Source organism: Pteropus medius, unplaced genomic scaffold (assembly GCF_902729225.1).
Source record: "Pteropus medius unplaced genomic scaffold, Ma_sr-lr_union100, whole genome shotgun sequence".
Lineage (NCBI taxonomy): Eukaryota > Metazoa > Chordata > Mammalia > Chiroptera > Pteropodidae > Pteropus > Pteropus medius.
Genome location: NW_024355990.1, coordinates 12,358,613 through 12,376,512, shown reverse-complemented (window position 1 = coordinate 12,376,512; position 17,900 = coordinate 12,358,613). Strand labels below are relative to the sequence as shown.

The window sequence follows — 17,900 nt, the reverse complement described above, 5'->3', positions numbered from 1 at the left end:
AAGGTAGCACATCTTCAGAGCCTCATGTCATGTGGCATCATCTCAAGCCCTTTCCCCAAAGCAGACTAGGTGGGCGCCCCTAGTTATTTTAACATCACATCCCTCTGAACACGGAGACGCCCCTCACGACTAGGGTCCTTTTGCCGCATTTTGTCCTCCTCTAAAAGGCAGACTGCTGCCCCTCATTTCCCAGGTGAGAATGGCCCAGAGACACGGGGTGCATGTCGGAGACTGCACAGCAGGCAAGGCTAAGGTCGGGTAGGCTGGGACTCCTGCCTTCCGGCCTCCCGGTGCCCAGGGTCCTGGCTATTTCAGCATCTGGAGGTCACCAGCATCAAATTACCCAGGGGTAAGAGCAGGAAAGAATACATTTCCCTCCGTTTAAACCTTCTACCCCTTGAATCTAAGAACATTTAGCACTTGATCCTGTGGGAAGACAAACAAATGAACAAGCAAACCCTTCCAGAGGTGGTTGGTTTTGGTGTTGGCAACCAACGTCCAAAAGTCACACCCCATGGTCTACAACCTGAGTACTTGCGCCTTGACATCATACTCTCTTTTTAGGACCCAAAGATAAAGCTCCTTTTTGTCCCATTGTTCCTGAATCATTGCCCAGCTGTGCCCTGGCACAGGGACCTGTGGCAGCTATTCTCCAGGCAGGACTGTGGGGGTGACATCAAAGACACAGCCTCTGAGGCAGGTGAGACGTCTTTTTCCTCGCATCCTTCCAGCTCCACCAAAGGGGAGAAGCTGGATGGGCAGTGGAGAAAGGTCTCTGAGACCCAGGCAGCCTTCTGCCTCCTCCACCACTCCTCCCTCCTATGTCACGTGAGAGAAGGAGTGGAACCCCTCACGATGGGCTTCTAGCTGAAGCTGGGGGAACTTGTATGTAAACTGCGGGCCATGGGAGAAAAGCCCCAGGCCTCCCCTAGGTATGAGGGTATAGAGCCCAAGTTGGGGACTGCTTGAGAGCCACTCAAGGTGGGCACCAGTGGTGTGGCTGAGGCTCCCCACCAGGAAGGCTATCACCAAGAATAGATGGGACCGGCCAGGGCAGGGACTATGTCCTTCCACCAAACCCACTTCTGTTGACCCCAGAACTAGGTTGGCCTACGGGCTCTGGGGACCCCTGGGGATATGCCTCCACAAAAGGTTACCATGGCAGCAAAGAGAGAAGACCAGAAGGGTGTGGGGTAGGTGTTGGCAAGCCCTTTCTGTCGTCTAGACCTTTTCGGGGCCTTAGTGATGGAGACCACATACATGATTCATTCCTGGTAGAAGATAAACTTTGAATTAGTTGGGATTTTCCCTCCAGTGCTGGAGAGTCACCCACCTTTTCTTGAGACACCACCTGGGGCCAGACCCCTGGCTTCTCCAGGTTCAGAGACTGCCCAGCAATGGCCCCGGCATGGTGGCCAGTGGGGAGAAGCCGTGAGTACCATCTCTAAGGTCAGCCTTAAAACGCTTGGGATGAATCCCCCATTATCTTGGAACCCATGAATTTCAATGTGTTGGGAAGCCCTTCATATGTCCAGATTTAACCATCTCTGGGGTTCTCTGCACCTGTTTTAGAAGCTCACAGATCTGCTCTCCATTCAAAGTGGTCTCTCTCAGGCTTCAAGAGCCTCCCTGAGGTTCAAGTCCATGGGGTTTGGGGCCATCTCATTATTTAGAGTCACACTTGCCTTGCTCTTAGGAACAACCTCAGAGTGACTGGTAGCAGCTCTTTCTACTCCCGCTTGGTCCCTTGAGGCCCATACTTCCCACTGCTCACTCTGTCTTGCTTTCCTTGAGGCCAGAGGCTGGGACCACCACCAGGACATACTTTACATCCTTTCTGCTTGCAGCATGGGTCTGAGCGCCACACTGATCACTCAGGGCATGGGTCAAGGACTTTAGAGAACATTATGTGGGGATTCCCAAGGGCTTCTCCAAGGGAGATGGGGAAGGAGATCAACATTTCTGAGTGTCCACCATGGACCAAGCGCTGTACTGGGTGACAGAGGGTGAGGACGATTTCCTAGAGGGCATTCAGGCTCAAAGAGATAAAGCAGTTTGCCCGGAGTCTCCCAGCTCCTAACTGGTGGCTGCCCAAGGCCCGGTGTTGCCACGGCACCGAGGTCTCTAGAAGCTTCATCCGGGAAAGACAGTGGTGCTGCTGGGTGTGGACTGTGCAAAGCTAGCAGGGCAGCATCAAGTCCCTGCTCAGATATTCAAAGAAGATGGGAGTAATTGGACGCAAGGAGCATCAGCCCAAAACGAGGTCCACCGAGAAAAGCGACAGAAAAACAACCTGGTGTAGCCCGATTTAATGAACCAAGCCACATCGCCCTTCACATTTGTATTGCATGTTTCAGTGTACGTCATGTTTTCACTTCCTTTATCTCATCGGACCCTTGGGTTAGCCAGAGGGTTCAAACATGGAGGACGGTCCTTGGGGGAGAGGGTGTTGTTTATACTAGTTGAGGACCTCAGAACAATCTAGAAATGCATACCAATCTCCACGACTGGACATACTAAGTCATTTCCTTTGGAGATTATTCCCCAGGGAGACGGCCCATGGAAAAAGAAGCCATAAGAATCGAGATGTGTCCAGCAGCTGTGGGAAGTCTGGGGTGCTTTCCTGATGGATGACCTCAGCTGGAAATAACTTCTGCCTCATTTTACCTTATTCTGCGGTTACTTGTGGACATCTTATCCCTCTTTGAGGCTGGATGCATGCCTTTCATCCATTCATTCACTCATTCTCTTATTCATGCACTAACTGATTTAATAAGGAGTTGTCGCTCCTTCCTTATGCCAGACACCGTACCAGGCAGATGGGCATACCTAGCTGAACAAGAGACACAATCTTTTCTCTGCTGGAGCTTCCAGTCTACGGGAAGAGAGACGATGGCAAACGAATAAATAAATACGTAATAGTAGAATACGCACAGACGTTTCCCACTGTGAAAGCTGCCACGAAGAAATAGCTAAGATTAGAAGTGAGAGAATAACACGAGGACTCGGGGGGCACTGGCAGCTGGCATGGTCCCCAGGCCCAGCAGCTCAACAAGCATCTGCTGAGTGGATTGAATGGTTGGAAGGACAGGGCCAAGGAAAGAACTCAAATATCCACCTGGCCAGAAATGACAAGGCAGACCATGCTGTGTCTTGATGATCTCAGAGGAGAGCGAATTTAAAATAACAAGTACAAAAAAAAGAAATAAAAAAAAATAAAAAAAATAAAAGCAAGTACAGGATCTCGCAATGCGCAACGAGGCATACGTAAAAACACTGAAATGAAAAAAAAAAAATAGACGAAACGGTGTGCGTGTGCTGACCCCAAGTACACACAGATGTTCTCCGTGGACTCACATCTTGCAGAAAGCGAGCCTGGAGCGGGAGCTCACCAGGTGGCCTGCCCTCCCACTCCTGCCACGTGAGAAAGTGGTCTCAGGTCCCAGAGAAAGATGTCTTTTGTTTTTCAAATTTGAAAATTGCGTTAGGATCTACCTAAATGTGTTTTAACAAACTGCTCTGAATTCAGAATCGAATGCTTGTACTATGTGGAGTCACCTAAGTTGCCAAGTAAAGGGTTAGAGAGGGCAGCTGAGGCGCTCCAAGTGACAGGTATGTTTCTGTTTTTGTTTGCAACTGAGTCAGCAGCAGGTGCAGCGTGGAGAGCAGAGACAAACTCAGGAATTTCACTGGTGGGCCTAAATCCAGCTACAGAGGTTGTCTAAACAGAGCAAAGCATGCGCGGACAGAATCCAAGAATCCCAAACCCCGTGTGTCCAGGTGGCCTTTGAGGCCCTTCACAAGAGGTCCGGCCAGGCTGGACACCTGCTACGGGATGAATGCTACCTGCTGGTGACACCCAAACAGGGGCAGCTTTTTGCGTTTTGTTTTGTTTTTCTTTCACCTCCAATCTGCTGGAAAAACACCCAAACCCTCGGGTCAGAGCGTAGCAGCACCTGCAGTGAGAAGGCCGGAAGTCAAGCTAGAATAGAGGAGGAAGCAGCCTGTGCTTACACCCGAGGGACCATGCTGGATTCCCCCAGTGGGCGCTGGGGCATGTGCCCACCGAGGGGCCTCGGGGCTGCATTCTGGGGAGGGGGAGGGCTGAACAGAGGCCCAGAGCTGGGCTTCTGGAGGGTGTCAGTGGCACAACATCCAGCCTGTTAGGAAGGAGTGGGGCCTTTGGGGCTTTGGTACTTGCGATCAACGGGAAACCTTGGCAAAGATGGTCCTCCTTCCAGGGTATGCTGGGGCTTGGGCAAGATCATGTAAAGGGATATGGAGACACTCAGTAAAACTTTATTGGCATCAAGAAGTGTTCAATATATAAATATTTTGGAGGCCCAGTAAAAGATTTTGGTTCATGTTCTGTGCCTTGATAGTGGTGGGGGTGGTTATACAAACCTGTACACGTGCTAGAATTCATCAAACTGTATACCAAAAGCAAACAATGTCAATTTTTCTGTATGATGATTAAAAAAAAAAAGGCATCCGGTTCAACTCCCTTGCCTCAGACAGATTTTATGATTCCTTCTTTGCGGATAAAACAACTGAGCCCTGAGATGTCCACCATCCCCATCAGCCTCACCCAGCTTTCTTTCTACTGCCTAAGTCATTTCGGGACCCATAAAACAGATATAATGATACCCTAAAACAGAAAAAAAAGACCAGAGAGGGCTTCTCTATCATAACCATAAAGGCGAATGCCCTTTGGGGGGCGGGGTCTAGTGGAGGAGGCCAGGCCTTGCTGCTCAAATGATTCTCTGTCGACAGCACCGCAGAACATCAGGGAAGCTCTGTTATTCAAAGCTATTAAGTTATCTTTTGGTAAAGCCAAGTCCTTCCCCAGCTGAGGGCAGCCCCAAGCAGGGGTAGACCCTGCTGAGGGGAGAAATAAACTACCCCCCACCCCCAGGCCGGCTGCCTGGGGTCCCTGGTGGAGGTAGGAGGACAGAATTAGAGCCACTATGCAAAGCAGTAGGAGAGGAAGGGCTCCAGCTCAGTGGAGGCAGATGCCAAAACAAGCCAGTTCCTTCTGGCAACCCAGAGACCGGGGAGGGAACAGGTCTGGCCCAGCTTGGCCCTGGCTGGCATCACTGAGCTACGGAGAGATTGACTTAAAACCTCAGGCCTGGGTGCCCTAGCTACCTGCCCGCTTGGGTTCTAGGAGGAAGCTGGTAAAAACTGATGCTGCTCTCGCTGGTCTCCACATGTTGGCCTCTGCCCTCCAGTTAAATTGGCAGCTTCCTGAGGGTAGGGACTTCTCCCTCCTGCAAGTAGAGCATGAGTGGCAGAGAGAGGTTTGGGGGTCTCCTCAAGGTCAACAGGAAGTGGAGCACAGCCTGGCTTTGCACACAGAGGTTCATTGCACTTGAGCTTCCAGCTGTGAGCTGCTCCCAGTCCCTCCAGCAGCTGGCAGGTTGGGGCTGTAACTTGTAGGGCCCTAGGGATCATTTTGTGGTGACTTCGTAACCTTAGGGGGCTTCTGAAGTGAATGGGGTCACCTGACTAAGGCCTCCTTCACCACCACAAAGTTCACCACCACGAAGCCTCCCTCTTTAAGAGTCTTACATGGGCTCTGGGTCAAGCAACAAAAAAGTAAGCTTCCAGGCCTGGCGTGGGAGCCGGGGCATGAGGAACTCCTGCCCTCAGGCAGTTTCTAGTTTAACTGGAGAACAAGGCCAGCACAACAGCACTAGGCTGTAGGCTAGGCCAGAGCTGCAGGGGCTGGGTCCGAATAGATAGGTATCGGACAGGGATCGGTGCTTCGGGAGGGCTTCCCAGAGGCGGAGGGCCTTGAAGAACAGTAGGTTTGGGATGGGTAGGGGAGGGCAAGCTCCTTCAGGGCTGAGGCCCGTGCCCTACAGAGCAGGACTCAAGTGCTGCTTGTTAACTAAGGAGAATGCAAGATGAGGGCAGCCCTACCATGGAGAAGGGCCAGGCCGGTCAGCCTTTCTCCAGCTGCTCTGGGCCCAGCTAGGGTCAGAACAGGGGAAGAAATGACCACAGGTCCCAGCTGGACCTTCAGAGAAAAGTAGCAAGTAGCTCAGGAGAGGTCCACGAGCCCCATGGCAGCTGTCCCTTCTCACGCCCCACGGGCCCACAGGTACCCGAACATTTGTGCTCAGATACTCACATCCACCCCATACCCATAGATGTCACAAGCCAGGGTATGGTTTCTCAAGACACATTATTTATTCCATGGGAGAATGGGCTCGAGGCTAGGAGCCCCCTGGGGTGGGAGAGGGTAGGGGAGAGTGGGAGATGGATGAAGCTCTCGGTGGCCCATCTGCAGCCAAGGGGGGTGGGCCAGCCGTGGCCCTTCTCAGGCTTCACAGGAAGCTGGTCTGCTCTGAGTCCCTTTGTAGCTTCCAGACAAGTCTCTGTCTTCCCCGACCTGAACGTGGGGTGGATCCCCACATAGCACCCCCAGAAGGCTGGGTCCAGCCTGTTCCCAGAGAACTCCCTGCTCCAAATCACTGCCCTGTGGCGCTTCCACTCCAGTCCCTTCGGCAAGAGCTGGGGACCAGGGGCTGGCGGGGCAGGCAGATCTGGTGGGCCAGTTTGGGAGGCCGACAGTGGGTCCATGGTAAAGGGGGTGGACTGGGAGCCAGGTGGCTCTGAAGCAGTCACTGAGGGCGCAGCAGGCTGTGCCCGGGGGCATGGGGAGAGCTGGTCTCTCACTCCTGGCCTGGGTGCTCACCCACTGACCACTTCACCTCCCCTGTCCGCAGAGTCACTATGTCCTCGTAGGTGGCCGTCTGGTCAATGTTCAGGCCCTGGAGACATGGAATAGAGCTCAGGCCTTGGCCACTCTCTGACTACATCAACAGACAATGCTACTGACCACCCCCACGGGCCTCAGGGGGTGGGTTCCACCTTGCTCCTTACCTCGTAGGTATGATCTTCCTCCATTCCAGCCTTGTGGTCATCCTGGTGGTGCAAGAGATGGAGAACAGAATGTTAGCTTCCCCCACCCCGTCCGCCGCTGGGCCAGGCCAGGGAGGGCCAGGGAGACCGGCCTGGGTGAGGGATGAGGGGTCAGGGGTCGGGGGTGAGGTGCACTCTGCAAGAACCGGCCTGCCCCGTGGCTGCCTCCCCGAGCCCCGGCGGTCACCTTGTCCAGCAGCAGGAAGATGGGCACGATGATGAAGACGATGATGAGCAGGGTCTGGATCAGGATGATGCTATCTTTCAGTGTGTTTCGCCGCTTCAGCTGCGCCAAGGTGCTGAACCCTGGGCAGGGGTGGGACAGGGGTGGTGAGGCGGGGTGCTCCAGGGCCACCGCCACCTCCACAATGTGGCCGCCTCGCTGCTGGTAAGCTGACGTGGACTGGGCCGTGGATGGTTCTGCGAATACCCAGTGGCCCCATCCGCTCCCTGCCTGAAGGGTGGGCCCCAAACCCACCCATGACTCGAAGTTCGGTGCCACAGCCCCTCTCAGGGGAGCCTTCCGGGCACTCTTGCTGACAGAAGTAGATGCCATTGTCCTGATACTGGATGTTACGGATGATGAGGGTGGCGTTGGTGGCGCTCTGGGTCTGCTCTATGTGTCCCTGCTCCAGGTGCAGCAGCTTGGGCTCCGAGTCCGCAGCCTGCTTCCGGAGCCAGTTCACGTTGCCCAGAATCTTCATGAAGCACTCTATTGTCACCGTGGAACCCCGTTTCTTGGCCATGAAACGTGGGTGCTGCCAGATCTGGGAACAAGTGCTTCCTGCAGGTGCCAAGGCCAGGATTAAAATCCTGCTCAGCGTCTTCCTGACGGCCACCCAACCACGGGCCCCCACCCTGGGTGGTCCATACCCCTGGCTCAGCCCCCTGGTCTGTCCTTGCTTCTCAGGGTGTGGGACAGAAGTGTAAGGGAGCCAAGCCATGTGAGAGGCCACAGGCCACACCACCAGACCCTGCCCCTTCCTGACATTTGATTTGCCATTAGAAGAACCCTGGAACCTTCTGAATACTTCCCATCTCATTAAAGAAGGCTGATCCAGGCCTCACCCCCACCCCCACCCGGGGCCGTAGGACAACCTCTCAGCTGGCCCAGTGACCCCACTTCTTCCTGTCCGGTACTGCCTTGCACCGGTCTGAAATCCTCAGGGGCTTCCCACAAATCCTTAATCTGGCAGTTAGGGGCCACCACATGTCTCCCCTGCCCACGTTCCCTCTGTCACCTCCCTCTGCCTTCTGCATGGACCTGCTCCACGTTTTATTCCCAAACCTTGGCATGCTCTCGCCACCTACCTGCTGCAAGAAGCCTCCCCACTCCTGCCTCACGGTTCCCAGTGAGCGGCCCCCTTGGAACCCCTGAGGCTGCGGGACCCATCAGGGCCCCTAAGATTTTGGGCTCCTTCTGGGGCTGGGCCTGACTGCCCAGTCCTCAGGGGGATTTTTCTTGGGTTCCCCCTCTGACCCAGGGTTTAGCCCAGTCTCTCAGTCACTGGGACTGGAGCATTTGTGTCTAATGAGGATGACAACTGGCGAGGTTGGGGTGGGGCGGGGGATCGAGGGGTGCCTTGGAGCCAGACCTTGGAGAAGAAGACCCTGAGGAGGCTTAGGGTAGGGAGATCCAGGGGGACAAGGGACCAAGGGGCAGCCATAGGGAAAGTGACGGGCATTGGACACAGGCATCCTTACCCCCAAAAGGGGCAGGGCAGTTGCTGACCTTCAGGATTCCTGTACAGGTCCTTTATTTGGGCTTCCGGCACCATCTCACCTGCTGGTTGGGAGGAAGTAGGCAGGGCCGGGTCAGGACCTCTCCTCTGAGCTGGCTGCCCCACCCCTGCACGCCCTCCTCATTCCTAGACCCACTTCCTCCTCCCAGATAGCAGCTTCAAGACCCCTCAGCCCTCCCCAGCCCTGCTCAGGAGCAGCAGGGGTGGGGTGGGGTCACCAGAAGGTCCTCCTCCCAGCTTCCCTTCTGCCTTGAGCAGGCATCTGGATGAGACAGGAGGGAAGTCACAGCTGGAGGGCTCTCCTGTCTTCCAGAGGGGATCATTTCTGAAACATGTATGTCCCAGAGTTGGACTGGGGGTAGCTTGCCCCCTGCTGACCCACCCCGCCTACCCACACAGTGCCCTTAGGGGCCTGAGGCTGAACCACACTCTCTCCTCACGACCCCTCAGGCCTAGCTCAGCCTGACACCTCCCGGAGGGAGAGGGGCTGGGGCCTCAGACCCCCGAGCCCATCAGCATGGCTGACACAGGGCACAGACCCAGGCCCCAGGGCAGTCTGAAGGGGACCAGAGGCAGCAAGTGAGAGACAGGAGGAGGTTGGGGAGAGCGAGGGACAAAGCCGGAGGAAACAGAATGACAGAGTGAAACCAGCAGGCCTCTAACGGGGCTGTACCTGGAAGAAGCAGCAGCAACACTACCAGCCAGTCAGCGGGCACGGGAGACAGCGCCAGCCTGGCCATGGTCACCGCTTGGTCTCCGACCCCAAGCCTGTGATGACGACCGAAGCTCCTGGGGAAAACGTGTAACTGCCTGGGCTGTAACCTGTACCCTCCCTGCTTCTTCCCCACCAGGCCCCTTCCTGCCATGCAAATCGAGACCCAGGGGAGGTAACAGCTCTCTGGGGACCCTGGGAAAGGGCGGGCTCTCTCGTCAGCTGTGCTGTTCAGACTCAAAGATCAGCCCAGTTGGGCACCACAGCTTGGGTCCAAGGTGGACACCCCTGGGAGGCGGGGTCAGGGCAGCTTGTGCTTTCCTCCATGTGTCCTCACCCCGTGGACACCCTACGGCTCTCCAGCCTCCCATCCCGAAGTCTAGATTCTCAGGCTGAAGACACATGGGTAGATGAACTTGAGCGCGGTCCCTCTGCCCCAGACCAGCCTGCACCCTGTAGGAAGAGAGCACTAAGGAAGGATGGTGTGGGGGTGCAGGGGGTAGCTATGGGCCCAGGCCAGGTGCCCGGCGGGCCCCAGAGCATGGCCTCTTGGCTGGAGTGCAGGCAGCCATGTTAGGAGTTGGTGAAGATTTGACCTGTGGCATAAGCGAGCCACAGAGGTTCTTGAGCAAGAGCTGACCAAGTGTGGCAGCCACTTAGATGAAGATTTGGTCCGGGGCTTGGTGGGAGGCCTTGCCCCCCTCACTTGGTGGGAGAGTTTGCTGGGAGCTGCAGAAGCGGGTGAACTTAGGTGCAAACGGCTTAGAGAAAACCCTCCATTCAGCAATCAGGGAACTCCCGGGGCACTGAGGTGTCATCCATAGCTCCAGGTGTTCTCAGGAGGGGGACAGGAGGCTAGGGTTGGGGAGCTTCCTGGTTCTGAAACTAAAAGACTTTATCCTGTCTACGGCCATGCCACCCTGAACGTGCCCAATCCCGTCTGATCTCAGAAGCTGAGCAGGGTCGGGCCTGGTTAGTACTTGGATGGGAGACCACCTAGGAAGACCAGGTGCTGCAGGCGCTTAAAATAAATAAATAAATAAATAAAAAGAAACAAGCAAATAAATAATTAATTAAACAATAAAAAATTAAAGGCTTTATCTCTCCAGTCAGCAGAGTGATGGATGGAACTGTGGTGATTGGGAGCTTGTCTAAGCTCAATTTTGTGCCCCAGCCCCTGGGGCAGACACAACTCTTGTCCCTTAGTGGTGGTGGTAGGGTGCCCTTGTGCAGTGTACAACCTGCACAGCCGCACATGGCAGGCTTGCACGCCTCAGCCCTGTGGCCGAGCTCACTCTGAGTTTTGTTTCTTGGCAGCCTCTTTTCTCTCTGTCGTCCCCTCTCTATTCTCCTGGCCCCCAGGAGGGGAAGAAAAATACCAAATGCTACGTGTCCTCTACCTGCCTCTCATTCACCCTCGCTCCCTCCATTTTTCAAAAAGCCTGTGCAGCTGGTGGGTCTGTTTGGGTTTAGGCAGCTGTGGAGCCGCCCCCCGTGCCGGGGATGGGAGCGAGGAGGACAGAGGTCGGGGTGCTGTCCCCTCGGGCCTGGGTGTAGGCCTTGTGTGGCACGGGGGGTGGAGGGCGTCCTGAGGACTGCGTGCCGGGGTCAGCACTGAAGAAGGCAGGCACAGGGACGTTAAGGTTTCATCTGAGGAGCAGCTTGTTCCCGGCAGCCCCAGATGTTCTTGCTGTTTCCAGATGTTCCGAATGAAAAAAACATTTCCCTGAAAAGGTGTCGGATGTTCAGTGCACAGAACAAACAGCCCGAGATTATAAACATCACCTGAGGTCAGCTTGGGGGCCACAGGCTCCAGGTGCTGGTGGGGGTGTTTGGAGACCCTCCAGCAGAATGGGGGGAAATCCAGGGGTTTCGTCCTTTAGCAAAATACCTCCTGGTGATTTAGGCCTTGGTTAGCTTGGGGCTCATGTCCCCCAGAGTTGAGAGGATAATTGGGAGAGGCTTGAGGCACACATGTGTATGTGTGCACATGTATGTTTGCACAGGTGTGTCGCCCGGGCTATGTGGCACAGGGTCTGCTGAGGAGCTGATCCTGGGGCCCAGGTGACTACGGGGGGCGTGGGGGCTGGGGGGGCAGTTGGCATCCTCCAAATGCGAACATCCACACAGCCCCCTGGGGACAGGGACGCAGATGTGTCCTTTGGACTCATTCCCATTCAAGCCAGGCAGGGATCTGCTTTCAGGAGGAGGTGGGGCCAGAGGAGGCCCCACTGCCTGCAGGGTTATTTGTCACAGTTGGGGCCACGCTGTTCCCTCCCTGGTGACAACAGTACCAAGCTCTGTCCCGGGTTTGTGACGCCTTTTCTTTCCCGGAACATGAGGCCTCCTCAGCCCACTCCTGCCTTTGCCCCTGGCTGCCCCGGGCTGTTCACGCCAACATCGGCAGCCTCCACCCCACCCTTCTAGGAAGGCAGCATCAAAACAAGAGACGGGGGTGTAGGGAGAGGGGACAAGGAGCGAAGCCAGAGGGCAGGTCCCCAGCAGCCCCGGGGAGGATGGGAGAGGCTAGAGCCTCAGTTTGGAAAGAAGGGCTCAGAGCTCTGCCCCTCCCCGAAGCCACTCTTGCTGGCTCCGCCTGGTCCCTCAGCTCATCTCAGGTGGCATTCATATTCCCCGGGGTGTGTGTTCTGTTACTGGGAGGGTGAATCCTGGCCCTGCTGTGTACCAGCCAGAAAGTCTCCTCAAGTTACCTGGTGGTCCTCAACGAGGGGTGGTCCCGCTCCACCCCTGGAGCATCTGGAAATGCACCAAGGCCATTTCAATGGTCACAAGGACCAATCGACGCCGTTGCCTTTCGCAGGCCAGGGGGTGCTGGAGGGGCCTGCAGTGGGTGGGACGGTGCCTCCCAAAGCAGAGTTTCATGCCTCACTTGCCCAGTTAAGCAGCACCCATTCTAAATCTCTCAGAGACCAGATTTCCTCATTTATGTGAAATAGAAAACATGGTAATAATATGTTCTTCACAGGGCAGCTGTGAGCCTTGAAGGAAAATCTTTCCCCGTCGTGCTGGCTGAGGTGCCTGGAACACAGCTCGTCCTTGAGAAAGGGATAAGCGGCGTTGACAATTGGGGAGCGGAGGGATGATTCAGAAATATTAACCTACGTTATCTGTGTTTCTTGGCACTTTGCCTTTTTTCTTCTGCCATTCAAGGCTCAGAGGCAAGGGGGGCTGGGACGCCCTGCAAGCTCGCCTGTCTTTGGGGCTGAAGAGGGTCCCAGGGGTGGTTTGGAGAAACGAAGTGGGTGGGAGCCACGACCTGCCGGAGGGAGGTCAGCACCCCGGGGGTGCTCAGAGAACCTGCAAGGATGCTCTGTCTTTCACCCCACAAGACGAGAGCAGCCGGTGGAGAGGGGCCTCGGGGACGTGGCTGAGGGACATCAAGGCAGTCTGTGGGTGCCCCCCTGTCCCCCATGGGAGCCAGGTGACCTCAGGACCCAGAGAATCCTGAAAAAGACTAAGTGTTTACTAGTTTAGAGGAATACATCGTGGGAGTCCAAAATCAAGCTGTAGAGAACAAAATTATCTATAAAATTATATTTCACGCACTAGACTGTTGAACTCACTGCACAATATTACTCTTCGTCACAGGCCCGTGGGACCCTGGGCTCTCTGGGGTCAGGGGTCAGAGGCGGGATCCTGGGGGGAAGAGTATTTCTGAGGAGAGGGAGGGGCCACACCATGTGCCCCACAGGAAACTCGGGGCCTCCGGGGCGAGGGGGCAGAGAAGTGAAGGGGGCTTCCAGAGAGGAGGGGCTGTGGATGCAGGGTCCCAATATCTACTCCCTGGGTGCTGTCATAGATGGGAAGAGCGTGTGGTGCTGCCTGTTAGGGAAGAAGAGATATGACTCCTAATCTTGTCTGGGGACATCTGCTAAGAGGCTAGAGTCCACGCCTGCTTTTGGAGGGGGCAGGAGAGAGCTGGATTGGGCCAGGGAAGAAATTTGGGGCCCTCCTTATCCTGCCCTCCCCAAACCCCTTCAAGAGACTCCCCAGGTCTTCCCCACCTGGCTCCAGTCCCCAACCCTTCTTGCTTCTTGCTGCCCTCGCCTCCCATTGATGCCCATTCTCGGAGGCGCAGAAGGAAGAAGCCCACAGGTCAGAGGCACCAGGAGGAGATTTATTATAAGAACTGTACAAAGGAGCCTGTCTGCTGGCCTGGCTTGGGCCTGTTCCTACCTGGACAAGGTGTGAGGGGGTGTGGGTCTGCAGGTGGGAACGGGGCACAGGCAGGGGGAGGCTCTACAATCTGTACACAGTCTGGTGGAGAATATCCAGTCCAAAGAGCTGGGGACCACACCAGTCTGGGACCGAGCAGGGAAAGGCAGTGAGTGGCAGGGCGCTGGTCAGGGAGGAGGCTGCGCCCCCGTAGGATGAACCTTCTGAAGGAAGAGACAGACAGAAGGAGTGGGGCCTCCTTCCACAGAGGACACAGGCAGGAGACGGGGAGCAGGGCTGGGACGATGGCGTGACAAAGAGAACCAGTGGAGGGGGAAGGATGGACTCATGGGGAGCGAGCCAGAGGGACGCGGGCAGGGCGGCGAGGAGGCCGGAGAGCGGGGCAGGCAGAAAGGAAGGCCCTGGCCTGTGGGCGTGCACATGCACCGACACACACACATGGTGTTTTGGAGGTTTTGCTGCTTCCTGAGTTTTAATCAAATTGTTCACGAGAAACAAGAAGAAAAAGAAGAGGAACTAAGGCCAACAGGGACTCAGCCTTACCACACATGTCCACACTTGTACATCCACTCACAGGACAGGCCTACGCAGAAGACAAATGCACACAGCAGCCAGACACCGCAGGGCACACTGGCACACATGTACACAAATATACCCATACACACGTGCATAGGTGGGCATCGTGGGACGCGGTGGTTCACACACTTGGACACACACACAGCTGTATACACAGGCACGCGCGCAAGTGAATAAATCCAGGGACCTCCGAGCGGGTCTCTCTTCCAAGCTCAGCCTGTGTCTGTTCTCTGGGGGCCAGTGGGCCCATATCAGCCGTGCGGGCAGCAGTGCCGGGTGGCAGCGGGAAGTTGGAAGGCTGGGCCCGAGCCAGGTGGGCCATGTATAGCCAGCGTGAAGTCTCTAACATGGGCTCTACTGTAACATTCTTAGGATCCCTTTGAGGGCGGAGGGAAAGGATGAGCAGAGAGGAAGGTAGGATGCTGGTGGGGACAAGAATTTTCCTCCTGAGCACTGGGGTCCCTGACCCCACCCCAGGTCTGGGGGCTCAGGCCAAGAAGAGCCCCCAGTGCAGTGATACTCTGGTGGCCCCAACCTGTGCTACCCATCTGTGCTTCCTAGAAAAATGCAGTTCCCAAGTGGGATCCTGCCTTGTGCTCTCCCCCAGGGGCCAGCCAGGGAAGCGGAGGCCTGGACAGTGCACGCACCAGGAAACGGCTTCAGGGGCCACAACCCCAGCCTGATGTGTCAGGATCCAGTGGCCGATCAGGCTTGTGGAGCCGTTTCGGACTCACGACAGTTTGTTCCCTTTTCCAGGGGACTCCTGAGCTGGCGGGTGAAGCTGTATCTGAGTTGGGGAGGGCTGGCAGGCCCTGGGGGCAGGTGTCTGCTTTCGCTGAGGCTAAGACAACTTTGTCCAGGAGGGCCTGGGGGGTCTGGGGGGCCTGAGCCACTTTCTGGGGAGAGGCCAGCAGCCATTAAGACTCTGGTGGCAAGAGGGCAGCCAGTCCCTCCGTTGTAGGCCAGCCCCTCTCTACGTCAGGGGACAGAGATTCTGATGTTCTGATCTCCCCTTTCCCCCGGCCAGGAAGAGGGGCAGCAGGGCCCACCAGGAGGTGAGAGCAGCTGGAAGGTGAAATCGTGGAGGCAGGGGCCTCAGGCTCTGCATGGAGCATCGGATTGCGATTCCCGTTTTCCATGGCTTGGGGAGGCAGGTGCTCCAGCCCGGGAGCCGGATCAGTGCCAGACTCAAAGCCCTGCTCCCTCGGCGAGTAGGCAGCTTCAGGGACGTTTCGGCTCTGCCAGGCTCAACTGGCCACCTTGCTGCCACCTACTAGACCAGAGACTCTTTGACCCCTGGGCGTACTGTCTGCCCCGGGGGTGGGGAGGGAGGGAGGACGGTGTCTGAGGGGCTGATGGGTGTGAGACCCATGGCAGGTCCAGTGTCCCCTGATGAGCCCCTCTCCTCCCCCTCGCCCTGCACACTGCTGTCCCCGTTTTCATGGCCGTACATCTTGCTCATGGTGGTGGCGATCAGCCCCTCCTTCTCGGGGGCCCCGTCCCCATTGCCGTCCTGGCTGTGGCGGTACATGTAGGACGCCTGCTTGAGAGAGCGCTGGAGCAGGTGCCGGCGGTAGGCCCTCTGGATCTTGATGGCACACACCTCCTCGTGCTTCCTCTTGAGGGTGGTGGTGATGGGCTCATAGGAGACTTTGGACGGGTTGGCTGCCATGAATTTCTCCTCCATGGTCTCCTTGAGGGCGTCCATCTCCCCCGAATCTCCCAAGACCTCTTTTGTCAGAGCGAAGAGGATGTCCAGGCAGTGGATCTTGTCGCCAGGCACCATGGGCAGGTCCAGCGTGATGAGCTTGATCTTGTTGGGCTTGGCGATCCTCAGCGGTTCCTGCAGGGTGTCCACGAAGTCGGAGAGGCGGCTGTAGGCAATGAACTGCGTGGCGTCAGGGTCGAACTTCTCCCACGTCTCATAGAACATCTCAAAGTCGTCCTCGCCGAGGGGCTCACTGCTCTCCTCCGTGGCCACATTGAAGTTCTCCAGGATGATGGCGATGTACATGTTGACCACTATGAGGAAGGAGATGATGATGTAGCTGCAGAAGAAGCAGATGCCGATGGAGGGGTTGCCACAGTCACCCTTGACACTGCTGCCCGGGTTCTCTAGCGTGGGGTCACAGTCGGGGGGCCCGCTGTTCAGGATCGGGTTCAGGAGCCCGTCCCAGCCAGCTGACGTGGTGATCTCGAAGAGGCAGATGATGCTGTTGCCGAAGGTCTCAAAGTTGAACATGTCATCGATGCCTGACTCCTTCTTGACGTAGGCAAAGTTGGACATGCCGAAGATGGAGTAGATAAACATGACCAGGAAAAGGAGGAGGCCGATGTTGAAGAGGGCGGGCAGTGACATCATGAGGGCAAAAAGCAGCGTCCGGATGCCTTTGGCTCCACGGATCAGCCGCAGGACACGCCCAATCCGCGCCAGGCGGATAACACGGAACAGTGTGGGTGACACGAAGTATTTCTGGATCAGGTCGGAGAGCGCGAGGCCTGCAGGGAGGAAGTGGTGAGGGCTGCTGCCCTAGGTGAGAGGCTGGGCTAGGGAGTGGGGGGCATGCAGGGCTCAAGGGGGCCCTGCCTGGTGTGTTCCTCCCCAAGAAGGAGCAGTAGAAGCTCGACCCTTGGAGCAGAGCCCAAATGGCCCCACCCATTAGGAAAGGCTCCCCCAGGGGTCTTGGGGCCAGGGGCTACATCATCACCCCGACACAGATGGATGGAGGTAGGATAAGCCAGAGTTGGTGGGGTTAGGGTGAGGTCCATTCCCAAGGCTGTTTGCAGATGCCACAGATGAGAGGGGGAGGGGAGGTAGGAAGAGAGAGAGGACAGCTCTGTGTGGGACTCTGGGCATCTCGCTTAATGCCTGTAACTCAGCTTCCTCACCTGTAAAATGGAGGTGAAAACTGTACCTGCCCCATGGCGTTATGAACAATTAGTGAGTTAAAGCCTATCAAATGCATAGCAGTGCCAGAGAACAAGTAAATGCACAATAAATGGTTGCTAGTTACTATCACAAGCACACGCATGTCCGTGCACTTCTCCGGGGTGTGTGGATGCTGGAACTGCCACTGAGCACATGGGCACGTGAGTGTGTACCTACTGGTCAGGTAAATGTTTCTTGAGGTGTATTCACACGTGAGCAGGTGACAGGTCGCCTGTGAGCCCACTCTTATGTGCCTTTGCGCATTAAGTGTGAGTGCCAGGTACACATGCATGTGTGTGTATGTGACCATGTATGTGAGCATGCCAGATGCAGGAGCAGGTGTGCGTACATGGGGACGGGAGCACCTGACCTTCCTGAATGACTCCACCCAGCCTGACCCTGCTCACCCACAATCGACAAGATGACAACCACAAAGTCGAAGATGTTCCAGCCGACGGTGAAGTAGTAATGGCGCAGGGCGAGCATCTTGAGCATGCACTCCCCCGTGAAGATGATGATGAAGACCATGTTGATGTTGTACAGGATGTCCACCTTGAGCTGGCTCTGGTCATCCGTCTCCACCATCATGGTGACCATGTTGAGGCAGATGAGGATCATGATCGTGATGTCAAACACCTGCTTCGTCACAAAGTCGTACACCATGCCCTGGATTTTGTTCTGTAGCACAGACGGGAGCGCAGGAATGTACGTAGGTGGATATAAGGGGAGTGGTCAGGGCCCATGCAGGACACGGACAGGAAGGAGACACGGGATGACGTGACAGTATGAGAGAGAGAGAGAGAGAGAGAGAGGG

General features: G+C 56.1%; 2 protein-coding genes and 1 pseudogene across 5 annotated transcripts in view; 1 reads left to right on the top strand and 2 right to left on the bottom strand.

Annotated features, from left to right (window-relative positions):
* Positions 1–6,156: 6,156 nt before the first annotated feature.
* On the bottom strand, positions 6,157–9,512 carry CD79B (CD79b molecule). 2 transcript variants are annotated; one of them, XM_039859126.1, is made up of 6 exons: positions 9,346–9,512; positions 8,663–8,713; positions 7,409–7,714; positions 7,118–7,236; positions 6,892–6,933; positions 6,157–6,779 (listed from the first exon to the last, which is right to left on the bottom strand). In XM_039859126.1, the coding sequence occupies exons 1-6, from the start codon at positions 9,410–9,412 to the stop codon at positions 6,681–6,683; spliced, it is 684 nt and encodes a 227-aa protein (XP_039715060.1). In that variant the 5' UTR covers positions 9,413–9,512; the 3' UTR covers positions 6,157–6,680. The 2 variants fall into 2 exon arrangements, with proteins under 2 accessions (XP_039715060.1, XP_039715059.1); XM_039859125.1 differs by having other exon boundaries at positions 8,663–8,716; positions 9,346–9,508.
* Positions 9,513–10,286: 774 nt separating this feature from the next.
* Positions 10,287–10,405, top strand: LOC120600530 (uncharacterized; annotated as a pseudogene).
* A 3,112-nt stretch (positions 10,406–13,517) lies between these two features.
* SCN4A (sodium voltage-gated channel alpha subunit 4) overlaps positions 13,518–17,900 on the bottom strand; it is a 42,583-nt gene continuing 38,200 nt past the window's right edge. For 2 of the 3 annotated variants that reach the window (XM_039859329.1, XM_039859328.1), the window contains 2 exons: positions 17,494–17,764; positions 13,518–16,656 (listed from right to left, as the gene is read on the bottom strand). In XM_039859329.1, the coding sequence (XP_039715263.1) occupies positions 15,431–16,656; positions 17,494–17,764 (1,497 nt within the window). In that variant the 3' untranslated portion in view covers positions 13,518–15,430. The remainder of the gene's footprint in view (positions 16,657–17,493; positions 17,765–17,900) is intronic. The other variant, XM_039859327.1, reaches the window with a different exon arrangement.

Excerpts from the sequence above, each read along its gene's own strand:
- CD79B (XM_039859125.1), bottom strand. The coding sequence starts at position 9,412 with ATGGCCAGGCTGGCGCTGTCTCCCGTGCCCGCTGACTGGCTGGTAGTG. Across the intron at positions 7,237-7,408 it reads CACCGAACTTCGAGTCATGG|GGTTCAGCACCTTGGCGCAG; the intron begins GTGGGTTTGGGG and ends ACCCCTGCCCAG. Across the intron at positions 6,934-7,117 it reads TCTTCCTGCTGCTGGACAAG|GATGACCACAAGGCTGGAAT; the intron begins GTGACCGCCGGG and ends TTGCACCACCAG.